Source organism: Hyperolius riggenbachi, chromosome 2, assembly GCF_040937935.1.
Source record: "Hyperolius riggenbachi isolate aHypRig1 chromosome 2, aHypRig1.pri, whole genome shotgun sequence".
NCBI classification, from domain to species: Eukaryota; Metazoa; Chordata; class Amphibia; order Anura; family Hyperoliidae; genus Hyperolius; species Hyperolius riggenbachi.
In genome coordinates, this window is record NC_090647.1 from 115,686,919 (window position 1) to 115,707,580 (window position 20,662).

Below are 20,662 nucleotides of genomic sequence, written 5' to 3' on the forward strand. Positions count from 1 at the left end.
ATCTCTTTGTATCCAAGGTGAATGAGGATGTGAAGAACATTGAATTACGCTCCGCACAAGACAAGGTTAATTGGAATCTAACTAAGAATGAATTGGGAACATTGAGGGCACTTGAGTCTAGAAGGGACATTGTGATCCGCCCCGCTGATAAAGGCGGGGCAGTGGTAGTCCTTGATGCCAACTATTATAGGAATGAAATCTTGGGACAATTGTCCCAGGCTGAAGTGTACAAGAGGGTTGAAAGAGATCCTGTTGGGCTGATACTAATAAAAATAAAAGCATTGATTGAATCTGCTTTAGCTAAAGAAATAATTGATGATAAGCTTGCTAAATTTTTGGTCAAAGAGCATCCGGTTACTCCCGGGTTTTATACATTACCCAAGATTCATAAGAGCTTAGAGTCCCCGCCGGGCCGTCCGATTGTGTCCGGCGTGGACTCTATTTTCGTCCCATTGGCACAGTACCTTGATGGGGTGTTGCAGCCAATTGTGGGAGGCTTGGATTCTTATCTCAGGGACACTTCCTGTTTTCTCGATAGGCTGAAGGGGGTTGGTGACATTGGTGGTGACACCCTTTTGGTTACATTGGACGTCGAGAGCCTCTACGCCTCCATCCCACATGATGGAGGTGTGGAGGCTGTTGATTGGTACTTGATGACCCATCTTGATCTCTCGAATGGACAGCGTAGTTTTTTATTAGACCTACTGAGGATTGTGTTGCACTTTAATTATTTTAAATTTGAGGACAGTTTTTATGTTCAGCAGAGGGGAACGGCGATGGGGTCGAACGTGGCCCCGTCCTATGCAAATCTTTTTATGGGCTTGTTTGAGGAGTCATTTGTATATACCGATGTACTTTTCCGCCAGCATGCTAAGTGCTGGTGGAGGTACATCGATGATATTTTTTGCTTGTGGGCGGGGCCGCGTTCGACCCTTGATGAATTTTTGGTTTCCCTCTCTGAGCGATGTCCTACCATACGTCTTACAGTGCATGTGGATCCTCAGAGGGTCTCCTTTTTGGACACAGTGGTCTATCGTGATGGTTTGGGGTTGAGTACTGATCTTTATACTAAAACCACTGATAGGAATGCAGTGTTACACTATTCTAGTTTTCATCCTACCCATATGAAGAATTCCATCCCGGGAGGTCAGCTAAAAAGGGTGTCCAGGATTGTCCCTGAGGGTGGGACCCGAGATGTTCAATTGGATAGAATGAGACAAAAGTTTAAGCATAGGGGGTATCCTGCCCATACCCTTAGCACAGTTAGCAGAAAGAGAAGACCTAGGGAGAATTCACCACGCATGCCCCTTTGTCTCCACTTATAACACCTGCAGCACACAGATTACTGCTGTGATTCGAAAGCATTGGCATCTGTTGAGAGAGGCCTTTCCCAGAGTCCCCGAGTTTCGTTACCCCCCACTTTTATCTTTTAAGAGAGCGCCCACTATTCGGGATAAATTAGTACATACTAGAGTGAGGACAGAGAAACCTAGAGAAGGCAGGAAGGGTACGTACCCATGCTTGAGCTGCCATCTATGTAATGCCATAATTAAGGGTGATGTCTTTAGACACCCGTCTAGGGGTACTTCTTTTTCTATCAGAGAACATTATGATTGTAACTCCACGTATGTGGTATATCTACTCAAGTGTCCCTGTGGACTAGCCTATGTGGGCAAAACCACGAAGGCACTTAAAGTGAGATTGTCATCTCATAAATCAGCCATTAGAAATAGGGACAATACACAGGTGGTGGCTAGGCATTTTGCAGAGGCAGGTCATAGTGTTTCACAGCTGAGGGTTCAAATTATAGATGGTGTTCCTATTGGGTGGGGGGGGAGGTCGTGATCGGGACAAAGAATTGTCCAGACGCGAAGCCTTTTGGATTAGGAAGTTGGATGTTTTGGGGGCTGGGGGCCTTAATTTAGATTATGATCTGTCCTTCTGCATCTGAGAAGTGTTTAGGTCCTTTGGGCTTATTTACCTGTCTTTTAGGTATAGTTTTCCTTTTTAATCATGTAATTATTATTTTTAATTGGGTTAGTGAGAAGCGTTTGTTCATCTTTAATTGCAGTGCATTAAGAATTATATGTAACTTTGGGGCTTTGGTTGCCTGGCTCCACATGCTTCCTCTTATGCCTCAGCTGCTTTCTGAACGCTGATGGCGTTCTTGTGTCGTTAGTTGTATGGTTGCCATGGTGATCGCATTGTGTATACATTAAGCCGTTTCCCTGGCTCCTGAGGCGCTCGTAGGGTGGGGTGGTAATAGCCTCCTTGATGCTGGGCGTCCGGATTGGACGCTATGTATGTTTACATCCTCAGGATTGGTGTTAAGCATGGGGAGGCGTGACACCCAGGTTTTGCGCTATAGGTCGCCATGGGAAGCTGCAGTGTATGCGGTTGGCCAGCGGTGATATGAGGCGTGTCTGCCGCTTACTGGACGAAGCTTGGAGGCGGCGTGACGTCGGCGCACTTCATTTGTTTGGACAGGGAAGTGCGCTGATTGGCCGCTGCTGAACCAGACGAGGGAGCGTGATTGGTCGGCGGCTAGAATGCGCGGTGGGCTATCAGCAGGGATGTATTTTCTGCGCGAACGGCTCTTGCTAGGAAACTGAGTTTTCCTGTATACATGATGGTAAGCTTTGTTGGACGGGGCAACCTCATTTTTATGACTGGTGTCAGTCATTATACTATACTTAAGCAGTTAGTGGGAGGATTCCTTTTCTAAGGGGTGGGATTTACTGTTTTTTACACAGTTTCCCATCAGGTCCTCCATGCTGCTGAGCATTGCAATTGGTCAGTTCAAACGCAGATCACTGATTGGTTCATTTACTGTATATAATGAATGGTGGTTGATGTATGGTTGTATTGCAGTTTTTCACAACTTGATAAAGAGCCAGGAGGCTCGAAACAGCGGTCTGTCGTTGTGCTGCTGCCTTTTAACTTATGTGATTAATAAAGTGATGATTATCTACATTGGTGGTGCCTGCTCCAAAAGGATTTTCTGAAGTGACGGCTCCAGTGGTGTGGGATGCTGTAAGCCTGGGCACACACCTTTCTCCTTTCATGGGTGCTGTTCCAAACCCCTACAGTGTTTGCTAATTTTTTTTTCATGAAATATTTTATTTGGGTAATTTTTGGTGTGGGAGGTAAACAGTTTATTTAAAATGTAATAAGGTGGGTTTATTTTGTTAAAAAAATTATGTAGATGTAGTTTTGCTATTTGGCCACAAGATGGTCACAGTGATTTTTTTGTAGCCTGGAAGCGAAACCGGCGGTCTTTCTAACTATGTTCTCATTCATTGATCTCCCATGCTTCTGCATGGGAGCACGCAGAAGCACAGCAGCAGCCGCCAGGCGGCTTAAATGGTTAAGGAGTGATTTCTGAAGTTAAGGTTTCAATCCTTAAAATAAACACAATATTCTAAAGTCAGGTGTTAATTCACAGAGAGGAATGCAAGTGTTAAGCGTGTGAGAAGTTATCACCTGGCCTGACCTGTCATTAAAGCGGATCCAAGATGAAAAACTAACTATAACAAGTAGCTTGTCTACATATGTTATCTAAAGTTTAGATGGTTTACACAGCAAATCTAGCTGCAAACAGTTTTAATAGAATATGATTATTTATTCCTGTGATACAATGACAGCAGCCATGTTGTTTGTAAACATTACACAGAGGCAGGCTTATCTGTATCTTGAGCCATCAGCCTAATCCCCTCTCCTCATCCCTCCTCCCCTCTGCCTCTGAAATCAATGGCTAGTAACACCTCCCCCTCCTCCTGCCCAGACTGAACTCCCATGAGCCCTTGCTACTGCCAAGGCTCTCTGAAAACCTGTGGGCGTGGCTTTTTTAGTTAGGGAATTAGAGTATTAAAACAAAAACAAAAAAGTATTTGGCTTGAGGAATGCCCTATAAACAATAGAAACGGAACACAATTATGCAATGTGTAAAAGTTCACCTCGGATCCACTTTAAGTGGAGTGTTACTAGAGACTGCAATGTAAAGTGAACCATTCTGAGCTGTCTGCTTTATTTTTTTTACTTGCTTCTGCAAAAGGGGACTCTGTATAGAGAGAAATATGCACAGCAGGAATACAGAAGGGAGGGAAAGAGAGACACCAAGTATATATATATATATATATATATATATATATATATATATATATATATATATATATATATATATATATATATATACAGGATCTTCTAAAAAAATTAGCATATTGTGACAAAGTTCATTATTTTCTGTAATGTACTGATAAACATTAGACTTTCATATATTTTATTTTATGGAGATGAAGATTTCATTTTTCAGCATGACCTGGCACCTGCTCACAGTGCCCAAACCACTGGTAAATGGTTTACTGACCATGGTATTACTGTGCTCAATTGGCCTGCCAACTCTCCTGACCTGAACCCCATAGAGAATCTGTGGGATTCTGTGAAGAGAAAGTTGAGAGACGCAAGACCCAACACTCTGGATGAGCTTAAGGCCGCTATCGAAGCATCCTGGGCCTCCATAACACCTGAGCAGTGCCACAGGCTGATTGCCTCCATGCCACGCCGCATTGAAGCAGTCATTTCTGCAAAAGGATTCCCGACCAAGTATTGAGTGCATAACTGAACATAATTATTTGAAGGTTGACTTTTTTGGTTTTAAAAACACTTTTCTTTTATTGGTCGGTTGAAATATGCTAATTTTTTGAGATAGGAAATTTGGGTTTTCATGAGCTGTATGCCAAAATCATCAATAAGAAAAACAATAAAAGGCTTGAACTACTTCAGTTGTGTGTAATGAATCTAAAATATATGAAAGTCTAATGTTTATCAGTACATTACAGAAAATAATGAACTTTATCACAATATGCCATTTTTTTGAGAAGATCCTGTATATATACAGTGGTGTGAAAAACTATTTGCCCCCTTCCTGATTTCTTATTCTTTTGCATGTTTGTCACACTTAAATGTTTCTGCTCATCAAAAACCGTTAACTATTAGTCAAAGATAACATAATTGAACACAAAATGCAGTTTTAAATGATGGTTTTTATTATTTAGTGAGAAAACAAAATCCAAATCTACATGGCCCTGTGTGAAAAAGTGATTGCCCCCCTTGTTAAAAAATAACTTAACTGTGGTTTATCAAACCTGAGTTCAATTTCTGTAGTCACCCCCAGGCCTGATTACTGCCACACCTGTTTCAATCAAGAAATCACTTAAATAGGAGCTATCTGACACAGAGAAGTAGACCAAAAGCACCTCAAACGCTAGACATCATGCCAAGATCCAAAGAAATTCAGGAACAAATGAGAACAAAAGTACTGTAATTGAGATCTATCAGTCTGGTAAAGGTTATAAAGCCATTTCTAAAGCTTTGGGACTTCAGCAAACCACAGTGAGAACCATTATCCACAAATGGCAAAAACATGGAACAGTGATGAACCTTTCCAGGAGTGGCCGGCCGACCAAAATTACCCCAAGAGCGCAGAGAAAACTCATCCGAGAGGCCACAAAAGAATACAGGACAACATCTAAAGAACTGCAGGCCTCACTTGCCTCAATTAAGGTCATTGTTCACGAATCCACCATAAGAAAGAGACTGAGCAAAAACGGCCTGCATGGCAGATATCTAAGGCACAAACCACTTTTAAGCAAAAAGAACATTAAGGCTCGTCTCAATTTTGCTAAAAAACATCTCAATGATTGCCAAGACTTTTGGGAAAATACCTTGTGGACCGACGAGACAAAAATTGAACTTTTTGGAAGGTGCGTGTCCCGTTACATCTGGCATAGAAGTAACACAGCATTTCAGCAAAAAGAACATCATACCAACAGTAAGATATGGTGGTGGTAGTGTGATGGTCTGGAGTTTTTTTACTGCTTCAGGACCTGGAAGGCTTGCTGTGATAGATGGAGCCATGAATTCTACTGTCTACCAAAAAATCCTGAAGGAGAATGTCCGGCCATCTGTTTGTCAACTCAAGCTGAAGCGATCTTGGGTGCTGCAGCAGGACAATGACCCAAAACACACCAGCAAATCTATCTCTGAATGGCTGAAGAAAAACAGAATGAAGACTTTGGAGTGGCCTAGTCAAAGTCCTGACCTGAATCCTATTGAGATGTTGTGGCATGACCTTAAAAAGGTGGTTCGTGCTAGAAAACCCTCAAATAAAGCTGAATTACAATTCTGCAAAGATGAGTGGGCCAAAATTCCTCCAGAGCACTGTAAAAGACTCGTTGCAAGTTATCGCAAACGCTTGATTGCAGTTATTGATGCTAAGGGTGGCCCAACCAGTTATTAGGTTCAGGGGGCAATTTCTTTTTCACACAGGGCCATGTAGGTTTTGAGGTTTTTTTCTCACTAAATAATAAAAAACATCATTTAAAACTGCATTTTGTGTTAAATTATTTTATCTTTGACTAATAGTTAACGGTTTTTGATGAGCAGAAACATTTAAGTGTGACAAACATGCAAAAGAATAGGAAATCAGGAAGGGGGCAAATAGTTTTTCACACCACTGTATATATACTCAGCCACATGCCCTCACAGACACACACACAGACGCAAACACACATTAAAAGGTATTACTTTTACAAAACTTTGTTTTTGTTTTTTATACTTACGGACACACCCACAGAAATTCACACACAGAGGCACAGAAAAACACACAGACCTAGCCATACACATATAGCCACAACCTCTCTCTCTCCTTCCCATACTGTCCAACACAGGTTAGCTGTAATTATTTCGGCAGCAGGAGGGGGTGGAGCTACATCCTACCTGTGTATGCTCCTCCCCTCCCTATCTACTGCATGTGAAAATAACTACAGAGGTGATAACTTAAGAAAAGAGAAAAGACAACACTCTAACTAGCTTCTCTAGTAAATTAACACTTAAAATACAGATTGATGTGTGGTGATAAGTTTTCACTTGCTTTATTATCACCAGCATGATTTTAGCTAATTGTGGCCAATATTTTTTCTCTAGAATTCATTCAAATTCACTATAGGATGTACCATTATGCTGTTTTTCACGTTCCCACTACATCATGTTTACTGTCAGTAAACATGATGTAGTGAAGAGGGTTGGCATTGATACATTAGTGGCACCAAGTCTATGCCTGGCAGTCCTGACAATTTTACTGTGTTCTGTAGTGTCTGAATCACACACCTGAAACAAGCATGTGGCTTATCTAGTCAGAGTGCAGTCAGAGCACCTGAACTGCATGCTTGTTCAGGGTCTATGGCAAAAAATATTAGAGGCAGAGGAGCAGGACAGCCAGTAAATTTACATTGTTCAAAAGCAAATAATCATGTCAACCTCCAAATCCCTCTCACATCAGGATTTCTTTAACACAGTCTGCTTTGTCCTGAGCACACATAACTATGCATTACCACATACCAAATCACACAGTCTTGTAGCTGTTTCTGTTATTATCAAACATATATATATATATACTACTCATATGACCACTCAGGAGCCAGGAAACAGGTTGTGCTGTCAGGCAGATTATAATGCAAATGCTGTCCTAACTGAGTGGGCCTGTCTTTTGCCATTGGAGTTGATTACATAGCTAACCTACTAGGCTAGTAACACTAAGTAGTACCAGAAAAATAACCATGCTCAAATAAATACTATCTATGCTAGCAATTTGCCAATTGGCTCCTTTTGGGTACAGGCAGGTTGAAGTGAAAATGTAGTTCAGAGACGCCCCAGTAACAACTCCTGATGCCTCTCTTATTCTAAACCTCAGGGAACACTGCTGCTGTAACCAGGATAAAGCCTTGTATCCTCAGGTAAACAGTAGTAGTAACAAGTCACAGCACTGGTGATCGAGATTGGCACAACTCGGATGCACTCCACCTCCAGAGATCCCTCTAGGTTACTGCCACAACCTGTATATGCATGTTCAGTGCATGAAAGGCAGGTTGAATAGTGTGAAAGGGAAGGGTAAAAGAGAAAGGGAAAGGGAAGGGAAGGGTAATACAGTAAGAATTGGAGGATGGTGAGAATCGTACATATAAAAAGGGCATCATTGTAATTTTGGAGATGGAGAAAGACGCAAGTAGAATATTGGTAGAATTGCAGATATTCTATTATTGGGCAGTGGGTCATTCTGAAAAACCCTCTTCTCACTTGAACCCTTCCTCAGTAGATGCCTAACCCTATCTGATGCCCCTCTGATCCCCTTCTACCTGCAAGAATACATGTTGTGCTGCCTAATTACGTTTTGGGAGGCGCACTGTCTCATTATGATATTTGGTAGGACATGCTGCATAATTAGGTTACCTGAGGCTCTGCATTGTTGGAATGAAATAGTAAATGTTTATCCAGTCCTGGAGACTGGGGCCCGTATGCGATTAACTTTTTTCTCCTTAGTTTTCTCCCAGGTGATATGTTCAAAATTGTCAATAAAATGTCTTTTAAATTACCAGCAAGCAAAAAATAATAATTTTTTTAGTACTTTTTCACCTACTTTTTAGTACGTTTCAGTTGCAAAGTACTGAAAAGTTATTTTAAATAGAAGATGAAAAATTATCTGCTAGGAGAAAACTCAGGAGAAAAAGTGAATTGCATATGTAACTGGATGCGTGGAAGGGAGATAAGGAGAATGAAGTATTCAAGAGGTTGAAAAATTAACAATAGTGCAATATGATTTGTGTAAAGAAATTCATTAATATTTTATATTGTATTATTATAAGCAAAAATCTATGCATATAGTTTGTACACTTTGGGTGATGTACATGTAGATAAAAATTAAGGCATGTAGTATAAAAAGGATGCATGTTTAGAAAACTGATTGAAATTATGATCAATCAAACAAGTTGTGTAATAGAATCCTAGCAGATTAGATCATACAGATTCACACAATCGAACAAAAAAATGTGATAAGTGTGCAGTTACCATAACAATATAGCTGAGAGAATACAGTTCTGTAAACCATTGAAGCTGATTGTGTTGATAAATAGAATTTTGAGCTGATGAGTGTGTTTTCAAATTTGTGGTAATTCTTAATTCATCCATTGTCAAGTCATCTATTTCAAGTTAGAGTAGAACTCTTATGTATGTCCAATTACAGTTGACCCAACATGAAGCAAAGAAAACATGAATTAGCAAAGAGAAAATAAGTTGGAATTTTCACAGTAGCAACATTATGTGAAAAGGAACAGAGTGCCTATAAACAAGAGTACTAACACAGTGGTCTTCAGTTAGCAGCCACATCAGCCCACCGTCCAACATCTGCCCTTGTATGTGTGACGGAATAGCTTTGGACTACCGCTAGGTCTGCTCACAAGATCTTTTCTGTCTGGGTGTTCCTTTTTGCTTCAGTTTCTGACAAAGCTATCATCACCTTCAACCTCTGTTCCCAGCATGGGAAATGTGGCAAGACTGTTAACAATTATGGCACCAGATGTACGAGTAGCCATATGAAGATCAACCTCAGCTTGTTGGAACACCCACTTTGTACAGAGGGATGGCCCAGTGCCCAGAGCTTGCAAAACATACAATTGAAAGGAGTATACAGTCCATCAATCATACAATTGAATGCAGTATACAGTCCATCAATCCATAGGCAATGCAGACCATTTGACCTTTGTAGGAATGAACCAGGCTTGGGTATCAGATGCCTTCCACACCCAACAACTCCAACATGCAGGCAAATGTCTTTGTGATGAGGCATATAATTACAAAATTATTGGCACATTCTCTTCCTGCTAGGTGGTGGTGCAGCTGTTTTGCCTGCATATACTGCTCATCTATATTTATTCTAATTTCTAGATGGGTGGCACTGGACACCATTCCCGGTGCGGAGCAGTGCTTTTCAGCGCTGCTAGATTTGGGCGCAGCCGGCGCCTCCATAGACTTCATTAGGAATCATTCCTATTGAAGCGCTCAGTGAGTAACGTCGGCTCCGTCAGAAGACGGAGCCGAGGTTGCTTAAAAACATAAAAATTCGGCCTCCAGCAATAGCTGGAAGCCGAATTATTTCATTCCCCCACTATCCATGGCGGCCTGGAGGGGGAATAGTAATTCAATCGGCCCGGACTTGTGCAGAAGCAGGATCAGCTATATACCACTGTATCCTGCGCCCAAGTCTACCGGCGCCGATTTCAAATGTACTCATCCCGGTGCCAATCTATCCAATTCCTAGCAATTTTTCTTTCCTACCTTCACCTAAAATAAAATGAATAAATATATGAACGGATAAAGAAATATAATATAAAATATAATCAAAACAGACAAGTTAAAATGTAAAGATCTGGAATTTAAAACTTTAAAAATGTATCTATTATTTTTAGAAGACACTTTCAAGGGCCTTCTGTTGACTTTTATTATTGCTGCTTTTATCCAATGTGGTATTAGCAAGCTAAAGGAAAATGATTCTCACACATACTACTGATATTTAATGCATGCCATCTCAGTCACACCAGTTGGGCTCTTCTGTGCATGCGCGACCCTTCTGGGCACGTGCAGAAGAGTCCAACTGGTGCAGCTGAGCTGCTAGCAGAAGAACGGAGGCACTTGGGAGGGCTGCGTGGGATGTGGCAGTGCTTATGGGACTGGAGGAAGCCCCGGGTAAGTACCAAATCTTTTAATGATCTCACTTCTGGTTTATTTTAGGACAGGCATGAAAATCAGCTGGAGGCCTCTTGCACACTGCATGCATTTCAGATTCCGATTCCGCTTTTTAATCTGTTTTTACATCCGATTCCGATTCAGATTTTTAATCTTAACTGCATGCTGCGTTTTTTGATCCGTTTTTCTGTTGAATGTATTCAAGGAAAATCGGAAACGGAATCGGAATCGGAATCGGAAACGGAATCGGAATCGGAATCGGAAAACGGATTTGCAGTGTGCAGGGAGCCGAAAAGCTGCCATGAATAATTTGTTAACACTAAATGAGACCATTTAAATGTAAATTGTGTGCATAAACATCAATTTCTGTTGAAACCTAAGGTTAATAAAATATAAGATAAATTAAAGTAAGCAAAAGTATTAAAATATGAGAAAAAAAACAGCAATAAAGTGGACCCAAATTAAAAATACAAGATTTCAGAAATAAAATCTATTTTCTAAATTATAATGATAAATAGCAGCCTTTTTTTCAGATGCATAGATAATATAAAATATTTTACATTTATTGGAGGAACCCCTCCCCTTCCTTTCAAATTGCCGGGACAGAATCCGGCAAACTGGTGGAGTAGGTGGTGTCCAGCAATGGAGGAATTGCTAATGGCTGCCACCTGTATAACCCTAGTTATGAAAAGAGAAAGGTGAAAAGCATGCACTGAAATGCTCATAGGCTTGAAGGAGTATTTATTTATCTTTGTATGTGTCAGTGGTGCAACTTAATATTTTGAATTAAAAAAAAGTTGGTTTGGGTCCGCTTTAAGAAAGTTTAATTAATTAACCCGTTTTTTCATTAGATAGATGCATTTGAATGGATACATTCCGTCATGTCCGATATTCCTCTCAATCGTTTTACTGCTCGATTCCTCATAGAAGAGAATGAAAAAAGAAAAATGAGCGGAAGATAAACGATCGAGCGGAGAATCGAACGGGAAAAAACGTATCGTGTGTTCCCAGCATTAGTCTAATGAGAGTGTTCTTCAGTTATACAATGTTGAGTAGTTTTATGATATGTGTTTTTTTTTCAGCCAAGTAATAATGCAACAGAGGGACAGGCGGTCACTGTGGAAATCATCCTAACACTACAGCTTGTGCTCTGCATCTATGCCTCTACTGACAACAGGCGGGATGACAACGTAGGATCACCTGCTCTCTCCATAGGCCTCTCTGTTGTTCTTGGCCATCTTGTTGGAGTAAGTTCTTCTACTTGCTATTTTTAATGTATAGATGTCTTCCTATCTCAGTCTTAAAGCAAGCTTGTCACCCAGGGCCGGATTTACCATAAGGCACTGTAGGCACGTGCCTACAGGCGCCTGATGATAGAAAGGTGGCTCCTTCTGCTCCTCGAATGCCTTTCTCCTGCCTTATCTATGCAACTTAATACTGAGGGTACCTCTGGCTACCTAATACTAAGGGGCACCTGTAGCTACCTATGATGGGCAAGGGAAGTAAGGAGAAGTGATAGCTGGGACAGCCAGCATACTTGTGGTGCGGTTCGGCTGGGGGTTTATAGGTTCATGGAGGGCAAGGTCTAGGGTGCCAGGACATCTGGCCTATAGGCTCCTGTGATGTAAATCCGAGCCTGCTGTCCCCACACTATTCACAGCAAAACATCTATTCAATAATGATCCACATGGACACCGAGCCACAAAACATTTTTCAAAAGTTATGTTGTTAATGCTGCTTCCTTTTCAGTACACAGCAAATAAAAGTAGCACAAAGAGAAACATAATACTGAAATGAATTTAAACAGGCAAAAGTATCCTGGGTGCTTTTTCCCCTTTAATGTGCTGAAAGTTGATCTTCTAGCTCAGTGTTTCTCAACATTTCATTGGTATGTACCCCTTTTTTTTAAATCATTATGTTTATTACAACATACATTCCTTAGTTGAGCTGTTCGTTAACATCTGTTTACAGAGAAGTAGCGAATATATGTCATACAAGAGAGTTTTATATTGCAAAATATTAGATACTAGCTGACCTACGACCGTTTAAAAACGGGCTTTAGGTCTCTTCACGCCACCACCGCTACCAGTCAGTGCACACGCACACCCGCCCGCTGCGCACACACACCCACACGCTCGGCCTGCCCACCCGCCCTGTGTCCTGTCCTAACGGCTGTCAGTGCTTGAAATGCGCAGTAGCGCAAAGCACTGACACAGGGACAGACGCAGGGGCAGACGCAGGGACACTTGCATTTTATTACATAGGATGTATTCCTAAAAGAACATCCATAAAATGAACAGCAATGTTATTGCATTTCCTTTTAGAAATACGTAGAACGTTAAGGAAAAGTCCAAATACACGTGTAGTAGTGTTCTACTCCTAGGTTAACATAGCAAACAAATAGATCCTAAACCAGAACTGAACCAGAACTAAATTATCTAATAAATATTCTCATATCTCTCCCAATATATTGGCCTTCTCGGCTGGGGGAGAAAGAAAAACTATTAACAATCACAATGTAGAGGTCATAAGGAAGTGAAATTATATTAAAGAACAGGTTATTTTGATCCCATTGGTATAAAATATTATTAAAAAGGGTAATACTACTACGGTGGTAATGCTATAACATAGTGTTAGTGGAGGCAAAGAGGAAATGGAAGGCATGTACCCCTTTTAAAGCCCTGTACTCATCATGTACCTCCTAGCATAGTAAACATTATCACAAGTACCCCTTGACAAATGTATATTTAATTGTAGTACATGATAATTGGTTCTAAACTATTTCCAAGCATTTACTATTGCTTTTAATTAGTTAAAACACTAATTTGGTGTTGTTTAAATAAGATTTATCATTTTCTAAAACTCTACATTTGTTATTCTTGGTTAAGTATATCAAGCCCGAGTACCCCCTGGAACCATCAGAATCACCCCCTGGAGAACCTACATATTTAATAAAGATGGGTTCACACTATGACAAGTTTGTGCCATGGAGACATTGGTAGAAGGAGGTGCCCAAAATATATTGATGTTAAAACTTAAAAAAATAACGTATTGAAAGAAAGGTAATCGCTTACCTCTGCAGAAGATACAAACACCAGTTCAACTGGAAAAGTATTTATACAAAAAATTGACAACGCGTTTCGTGGATTATTGCTCGCTTCCTCAGGCCAATACCAAAAATGCCTTAGCAGCATAAGGAGTTAAGAAGCATACACACTACTCCTTATGCTCCTTATGCAGCAGAAAAGGTTACTAGCCTACGGGCTGCAGACGTGTCTGTACAGTGTCGGCCCTGCAATGTCCCTGCCGGGTGACAAATTTCGAGCGTGTGTATGGGCTTTAGGCATACACAATTAGTTTTGTGCTTGATTTAGTAAACAATGTAAATCTCGATGATATTGATCATTTGCTCTATCTACCACCCCACACCACTCGAGATTAACTATATTCACATACAAATCTATTTAAGTGGAATGAAGCCCAGCATTTCTTCTTTGCTCTGATAGATTATTTACACCATATTATATACAACCAGCATTTTTTTTTACTAGAACAGCATTCAAAAGGTTAAACACAGCCCTTAGAAGCTCCCCTGCAGGGAAAGCTGGACGAATCCGAAATGTAGATAATGTTATCTTGTGTTTAATTATATCAAGTGAGCAATGTAAACAAACCCTTCTCTGATACTGTCGGGTCTCCTGAAGACAGTGAGACAATCAGAAAGCATCAGAAAGGATTTCTGCTTAGGTTAGAACATGAATAAAGCAGTTATGAATAAAATGCAAAGTCAGGTTTCAGAGCAAGAAAAGTGTGCTTTGGGAACATATAATTTCTAAATGAATAATAATAATTATGCACAAAAGCAAATATGATAACCATATGACATATAAAAAGTAGGAAAACGTGTTTTTACTGAATATTATGTCAGGGTTTTATACCGCTTTAAAAATGTGTATGAAACACTGTTATCACTATCTTTGTCTCAGTTGTGCATTCCCATGCTTTCATCATGCAAGAGAATACTCAACATAAGTTTGATATAACAATTTTTTTTAGTATTTTTTTAATTAATAAGTGCTGAAAAGTTATTTTTTTTTCTAAGAGGAAAAATATGAAAAATTATCTCCTGGGAGAAAACTCAGGAGTAAATTTGAATTGGATAAAGGACCATTGTTTTTTTGTAAGAGACAGCCTTGTGGTGTCACTTGTATCACCTAGGTGGCGCTAGTGGCTACCAAGTTTCAGGTCAAGTTCACTTGAAATATGTGTGATTAGGGCATGGATAAGTTTTGCTTCTTCTTAGTTTTTTCATAAATTGTCAGTCACTGTGTGCACACAGTTTTACAGAGTGTCCCTGAAAATATATCTGGTAACTATGCACTTTGCATATTTATGCTGAAATTTTGCATTTTACCTCAAGGCATTCTTAACTATGTTTTGAAAACTGTCTACTGGCTTTCATTAAATTCCACTTGTTGCAAGATAACTTCATATGGGCAGTCTGCCATACTGTTATCTCATTGTGTACCTAATAAAGTGCATTGCTCAACTCTTACCACAAGTGACTGCTGAAATACTGGAATTGTATAATATGTTTTATTATATTGTTCTGCATGCTTTCTGCCTATCTATAATCTGTGCACAATACAATATGGTAATCTAGCAGCACTAATCCAGATCACAGAGTGCTTACATGCATGTGTAATGAGAAAATTCTACAAGACAGTCACACAAACAGGTACAACGCAAAAAGAAAGACATTAATGTATGATAGCGTGTCTGACATAGTCATTAATTACATTTCTTTCTCTGTATGATTTCTGTGGATGAAAAGAGAAATCTTATTGATTTGAGTTACTTACTAGATGATGTATCTGTCTTATTATTCTTAAAGTGAAACCGGGGTGAAAATACTGTAAACTGGTGAGATAAACAATTGTATTTAGCCTCCTACTCGTAAAAATGACTTTTTCTTTAAGATATCTCATGGTTTACTTTATATTTATACGTTTACATAGTAGATTGAATGTTTTGTTGTCTCTGCTCAGTGGCAGCCTATTAAAGGATACCAGATGCAAAAGCATCTTGTAAAAACTGAAGCTGTACTGGATAGGGGGGCATAATACTCAAATACTCACCTCGCCTCCCGTTCCCCTCCGTCCCCTGCTGCTCTTCTCTGGTCTGTCTCGTTGTTCTGGGTGACATCTGTGACTCCGAACCCGGACATACTGCGACACACATGCGCAGTATGTCTGTTCTGCCCCCCTGTGGCCGCGTAGTGATGTCACAGGACAGGACAGGAATGGGCTTGCTCCTGCATCCCGGTGTGAACGCTGATTGGAGACACGAGAGGACGAGCATGTTCCTGTCCTGTGACATCCCTTGGCGCGGCCACAGGGGAGCATAATGGACGTACTGCGCATGTGCGGTGCAGTATGTCCGGGTTTGAGTCGCCGAGGTTGCCAAAGACAACAGGACCGACTGGAAAAGAGCGGCAGGGAATGGAGGGGAACGGGAGGTGCAGTGAGTATTTAATTATTTCGCATCTGGTATCCTTGAAGTGTCCCTGAGTGAAAATACATGAACTATTGACCTATTCCTATCTCTCCCCTGCTCTCTGAAGTTGTATTCTGCCAAGAAAACTTTTATGGCTGCACTTTGCTTATCAGTGATGTTTACTATATTTCTGACAAGGTACCAACAAGACAGAAGCGATCAATTGCATGCCTAAAAGTTAACCCTTTTAGGCAGCAAAATAAAGCATATTGCCTCGGGTATACTTTAAAGACAAAGATCAGATGTGGCTAGAGTCACCTAGTGATGCACTGTGAGGCAACACATTCACATATCTGATAATCTGCCTTGGCCAAGCAGTTGCTATAAGAAAAATCAGTTTGTTTGTTTTTTATCTGAGTTATGGGCAGTTATCATTCCTTTGGTCCTCAACCCCTATCTTGGCCCACTGGACTATAAAGCTCCATTCCCAATTGCTTCCCTCACATCTCCCTTAGCTAACTCAAGGCCTTGTTGCCAGACTTATGGTTAGAAAAGCATGACGGTAACTCTCAGGCCAGTCACAAATTTTGGGACAGCAGTAATCTGTAGTTTAACCACTTCAGCACCCTTGCTACACTTATGTACGCTTATCTCCACTTCAGGCTCAGGGGCATAGATATGCATACTGTTTACTTACCACTACCACTCACGATCGTCCCATTCCTTTTCTGCACCTTCGCTGCAATACTTTCTTTCTGTGATCGGGGAATGGAAAACATCTATTCCCAAACCTGATCATCCTGCTTGTGATGAATCAAAGCCTCCGGTAGCAGCGCAGGCTCTGATTTAAAAAAAAACAGACGTAAACACATGTAAACACTTTGAATCCATGTTCTATTTATGGAACACATAAGTTAGTGTGGCCAAAAAGTAAAAATACACCCAAATACACTTTCACATAGAAAAATTAAATACATTTTCATAAATTTTTAACTCCTTCCACCCCTTTCCTATAGTTACTAAAATAAAACACTTGTTAAAAAAATAAGCTGTTTTTATATGTATGTCATGAGGGTATATTACTGTTGCTTTTGTAAATAAAGAATTGTAATTATTGTTATAGTATAAAAAACACTAAATGGAATTAACCCCCTTGGCGGTATGAAAAATACCGCCAGGGGGAAGCGCAGCAGTTTTTTTTAATTTTTTTTTTAAATCATGTAGCGAGCCCAGGGCTCGCTACATGATAGCCGCTGCTCAGCGGCATCCCCCCGCCCGCTTCGATCGCCTTCGGCGATCTCCGATCAGGAAATCCCGTTCAAAGAACGGGATTTCCTGGAGGGCTTCCCCGTCACCATGGCGACGGGGCGGGATGACGTCAGCGACGTCGGGATGTCATTGGGAGACCCGATCCACCCCTCGGCGCTGCCTGGCACTGATTGGCCAGGCAGCGCACGGGGTCTGGGGGGGGGCGAGCGCCGCACCGGATAGCGGCGATCGGGCGCGCGGCAGCGGCGATCGGGGTGCTGGCGCAGCTAGCAAAGTGCTAGCTGCGTTCAGCAAAAAAAATTATTTAAATCGGCCCAGCAGGGCCTGAGCGGCACCCTCCGGCGGCTTACCCCGTGTCACACACGGGGTTACCGCTAAGGAGGTTAAATGCACCTTTATTTCCAAATAAAATATTATCGCCATACCTTGTACTAGGGACACAATTTAAATGTTGTAATAACCAGGACAAATGGACAAATAAAATGTGTTTGTTTCATCATCAATAGCACATTTTATTTTGAAACTACAAAGGCTTAAATCTGAGAAATGGTGATTTTTTTCAGGTTTTTTTTCTTTGTCTTCCCTGCAAAATGCATATAAAATAAAATAATTCTTAGCAAAAAGTACTGCCCAAAATAAGCCTAGTTTGTCCCACAAAATACAATATATAGATCATTTAAGTGTGATAATTAGTGATACATTTATTGGTGAATGAATGGGAGGAGCGTGATGTGAAAATTGCTTGTTTTGAAGGGAAAAAAACTTTAGTACTGAAGTGGTTAAATAACGTATTAGTTGTTAGTGGGTCACTGGACCCTTCTGGTGGTGTGTCTTCAATACAACTATCTGTTTTTTAGCTCATTTTCCCCAGGAAATATCAACACAATTGAGCACTGTGAACTAGCCCTCAAGCTAAGTTCACAGTTGGATGTTGCAGTGTGACTTTATGGGGGCATCTTAGCGTAGAAAGTTGCACTGCAATAGTAAGTCTTTGCAATGTTTACAGTGTAAGTGGTGCATTGGTATCTGGCTACTGTGGAAGGGGCTATACTGGGAAGAGTGGCTTATATGGGAGTCAATCACTGTTTCCTGAGGATATTTCTTTATTTACTCCCAATATTTTGAAAATCAGCATTGGACATCATAACGGAGCCATTTATTACTTCTTTTATATGATTCTGACCCTAGTGGTGCGTCTCCAAAGATAAACAAAACCTTGCTTGCTGCAGTACCCTCAGTAGCCTGAAACAGGCCATGTTAATTCTCCCACGCATATGGCCGGCACACAGTTCTATTTGTGGAGAATTTAACATTTACTAATACAGAACCTACTCAAAATCCAGCTGTGATTTTTGTTTCACTGAAAATGACATCCTCATCAATGTTTACTATACTTTACAAATAACTATATTTTTGTTAAAGGGGAACTGAAGAGAGAGGTATATGGAGGCTGTCATGTTTATTTCCTTTTAATCAATACCAGTTACCTGGCGGCCCTGCTGGTCTATTTCTCTGCAGTAGTATCTGATTAAAACCAGAAACAAGCATGCAGCTAGTCTTGTCAGATCAGACTTATAAGTCTGAACCACTGAAACACCTGATCTGCTGCATGCTTGTTCAGGGGCTATGGCTAATAGTATTAGAGGCAGAGGATCAGCAGGGCTGCCAGGAAACTGGTATTGTCTAAAAGGAAATAAACATGACAGCCTCCATATACCTCTCTCTTCAGTTCCCCTTTAAGCTGCCGTAAGTAATCTCTGTAATGTAAAAAAAAATGCAAATTTTTTATTCCTCGGTATCCCTCTGCCATTAATTTGGACATCCATTAATGACATGTAATAACTCTCAGAAGCCATCGATTAGTCTTTATAAACAGCTCCATCCACGATATGTCACACAGTTGGATATCCACGCAGATGGAACCCTGTGGGAAAGCAACTAATTTACATGTCAGATCTTGTATGAAGCAGCCATTACATTTTAAAAGCTACCATCATTTACATAAAATGCTCAATAATTTTTGCCCACTACAACATTTTTTAATTTTACCAAATACTGTATATTTTAGGCTCGTGAACAGCTGAAAACCTAAACATGTCAGCGTAAGCTGACTTAGATTAAGGCAATAAAATCAGTCTGCAGGGCTTCAGCCTATTTAAAACTAGAGATGTAGCGAACGGTTCGCCGGCGAACGGTTCCAGGCGAACTTTTCGGAACTTCGATCCACCCCATAATAGCCATTCAGGCTACACTAAGCCCTGCCCCCCCCCCCCCCCCCCTTATATGAGGCAGGCTCGCTGGCCATGACACTCACTCGTGTGCCTGCTGAAAATAGAAAGACTAGGGAGAGCTGCTGCAGATTTTTTTTCTCCTAGGGAAAGATTAGTTAGGCTCTTGGCTTGCTCCTGGCTTATTGTTATTGCTAAAATAGCACCCCTCAACAGCTCTTTTGAGAGCTAATGTTTTCCTGATGTGTTTTTTTGTGTGTGTTGCTCACTGACACTGACATTATACAGCCCTATCTGTTGCAGGTGGACCTTGGTAATTGTTATTACTGTGCCAGCCAGGCCCTGCCTAACTATCTATACTGGGACACCTACCTATACCTACCTAACTACTGGGGCACCTACTTACCTATACGGGGACACCTACCTACCTACCTATACTAGAGGACTTACGTATGCCTACCTACCTATACTGGGTCTCCTACCTATGCCTAGCTAACTACTGGGACACCTACCTATTCCTACCTACCTATAATGGGTCTCCTACCTATGCCTAGCTAACTACTGAGGCACCTACCTATGCCTACCTACCTACCTATATTGGGAGTCCTACCTATGCCTAGCTAACTACTGAGGCGCCTACCTATGCCTACCTACCTATACTAAAACTCCTACCTATGCCTACCTACCTATACTGGGACTACTACCTATGCCTACTTACCTATACTGGGACTCCTACCTATGCCTAGCTAACTACTGAGGCACCTACCTATGCCTACCTACCTATACTGGGACTCCTACCTATGCCTACCTACCTATACTGGGTCTCCTACCTATGCCTAGCTAACTACTGGGGCATCTACCTATGCCTACCTACCTATACTGGGTCTCCTACCTATGCCTAGCTAACTACTGAGGCACCTACCTATGCCTACCTACCTATACTGGGACTCCTACCTATGTCTAGCTAACTACTGAGGCACCTACCTATGCCTAGCTACCTATACTGGGACTCCTACCTATGCCTACCTACCAATACTGGGACTCCTACATATGCCTACCTTCATACAAGAAGATAATAAGGTCGTTGCTTCATT

At 41.0% G+C, this 20,662-nt stretch overlaps 1 protein-coding gene across 1 annotated transcript in view; it reads left to right on the forward strand.

The window, feature by feature from the left end:
* Positions 1-20,662, forward strand: part of LOC137544037 (aquaporin-5-like) — a 54,348-nt gene that overhangs the window by 20,825 nt on the left and 12,861 nt on the right. Inside the window, exon 2 of the mRNA XM_068265106.1 lies at positions 11,658-11,822. Coding sequence (XP_068121207.1) covers positions 11,658-11,822 — 165 coding nt within the window. The remainder of the gene's footprint in view (positions 1-11,657; positions 11,823-20,662) is intronic.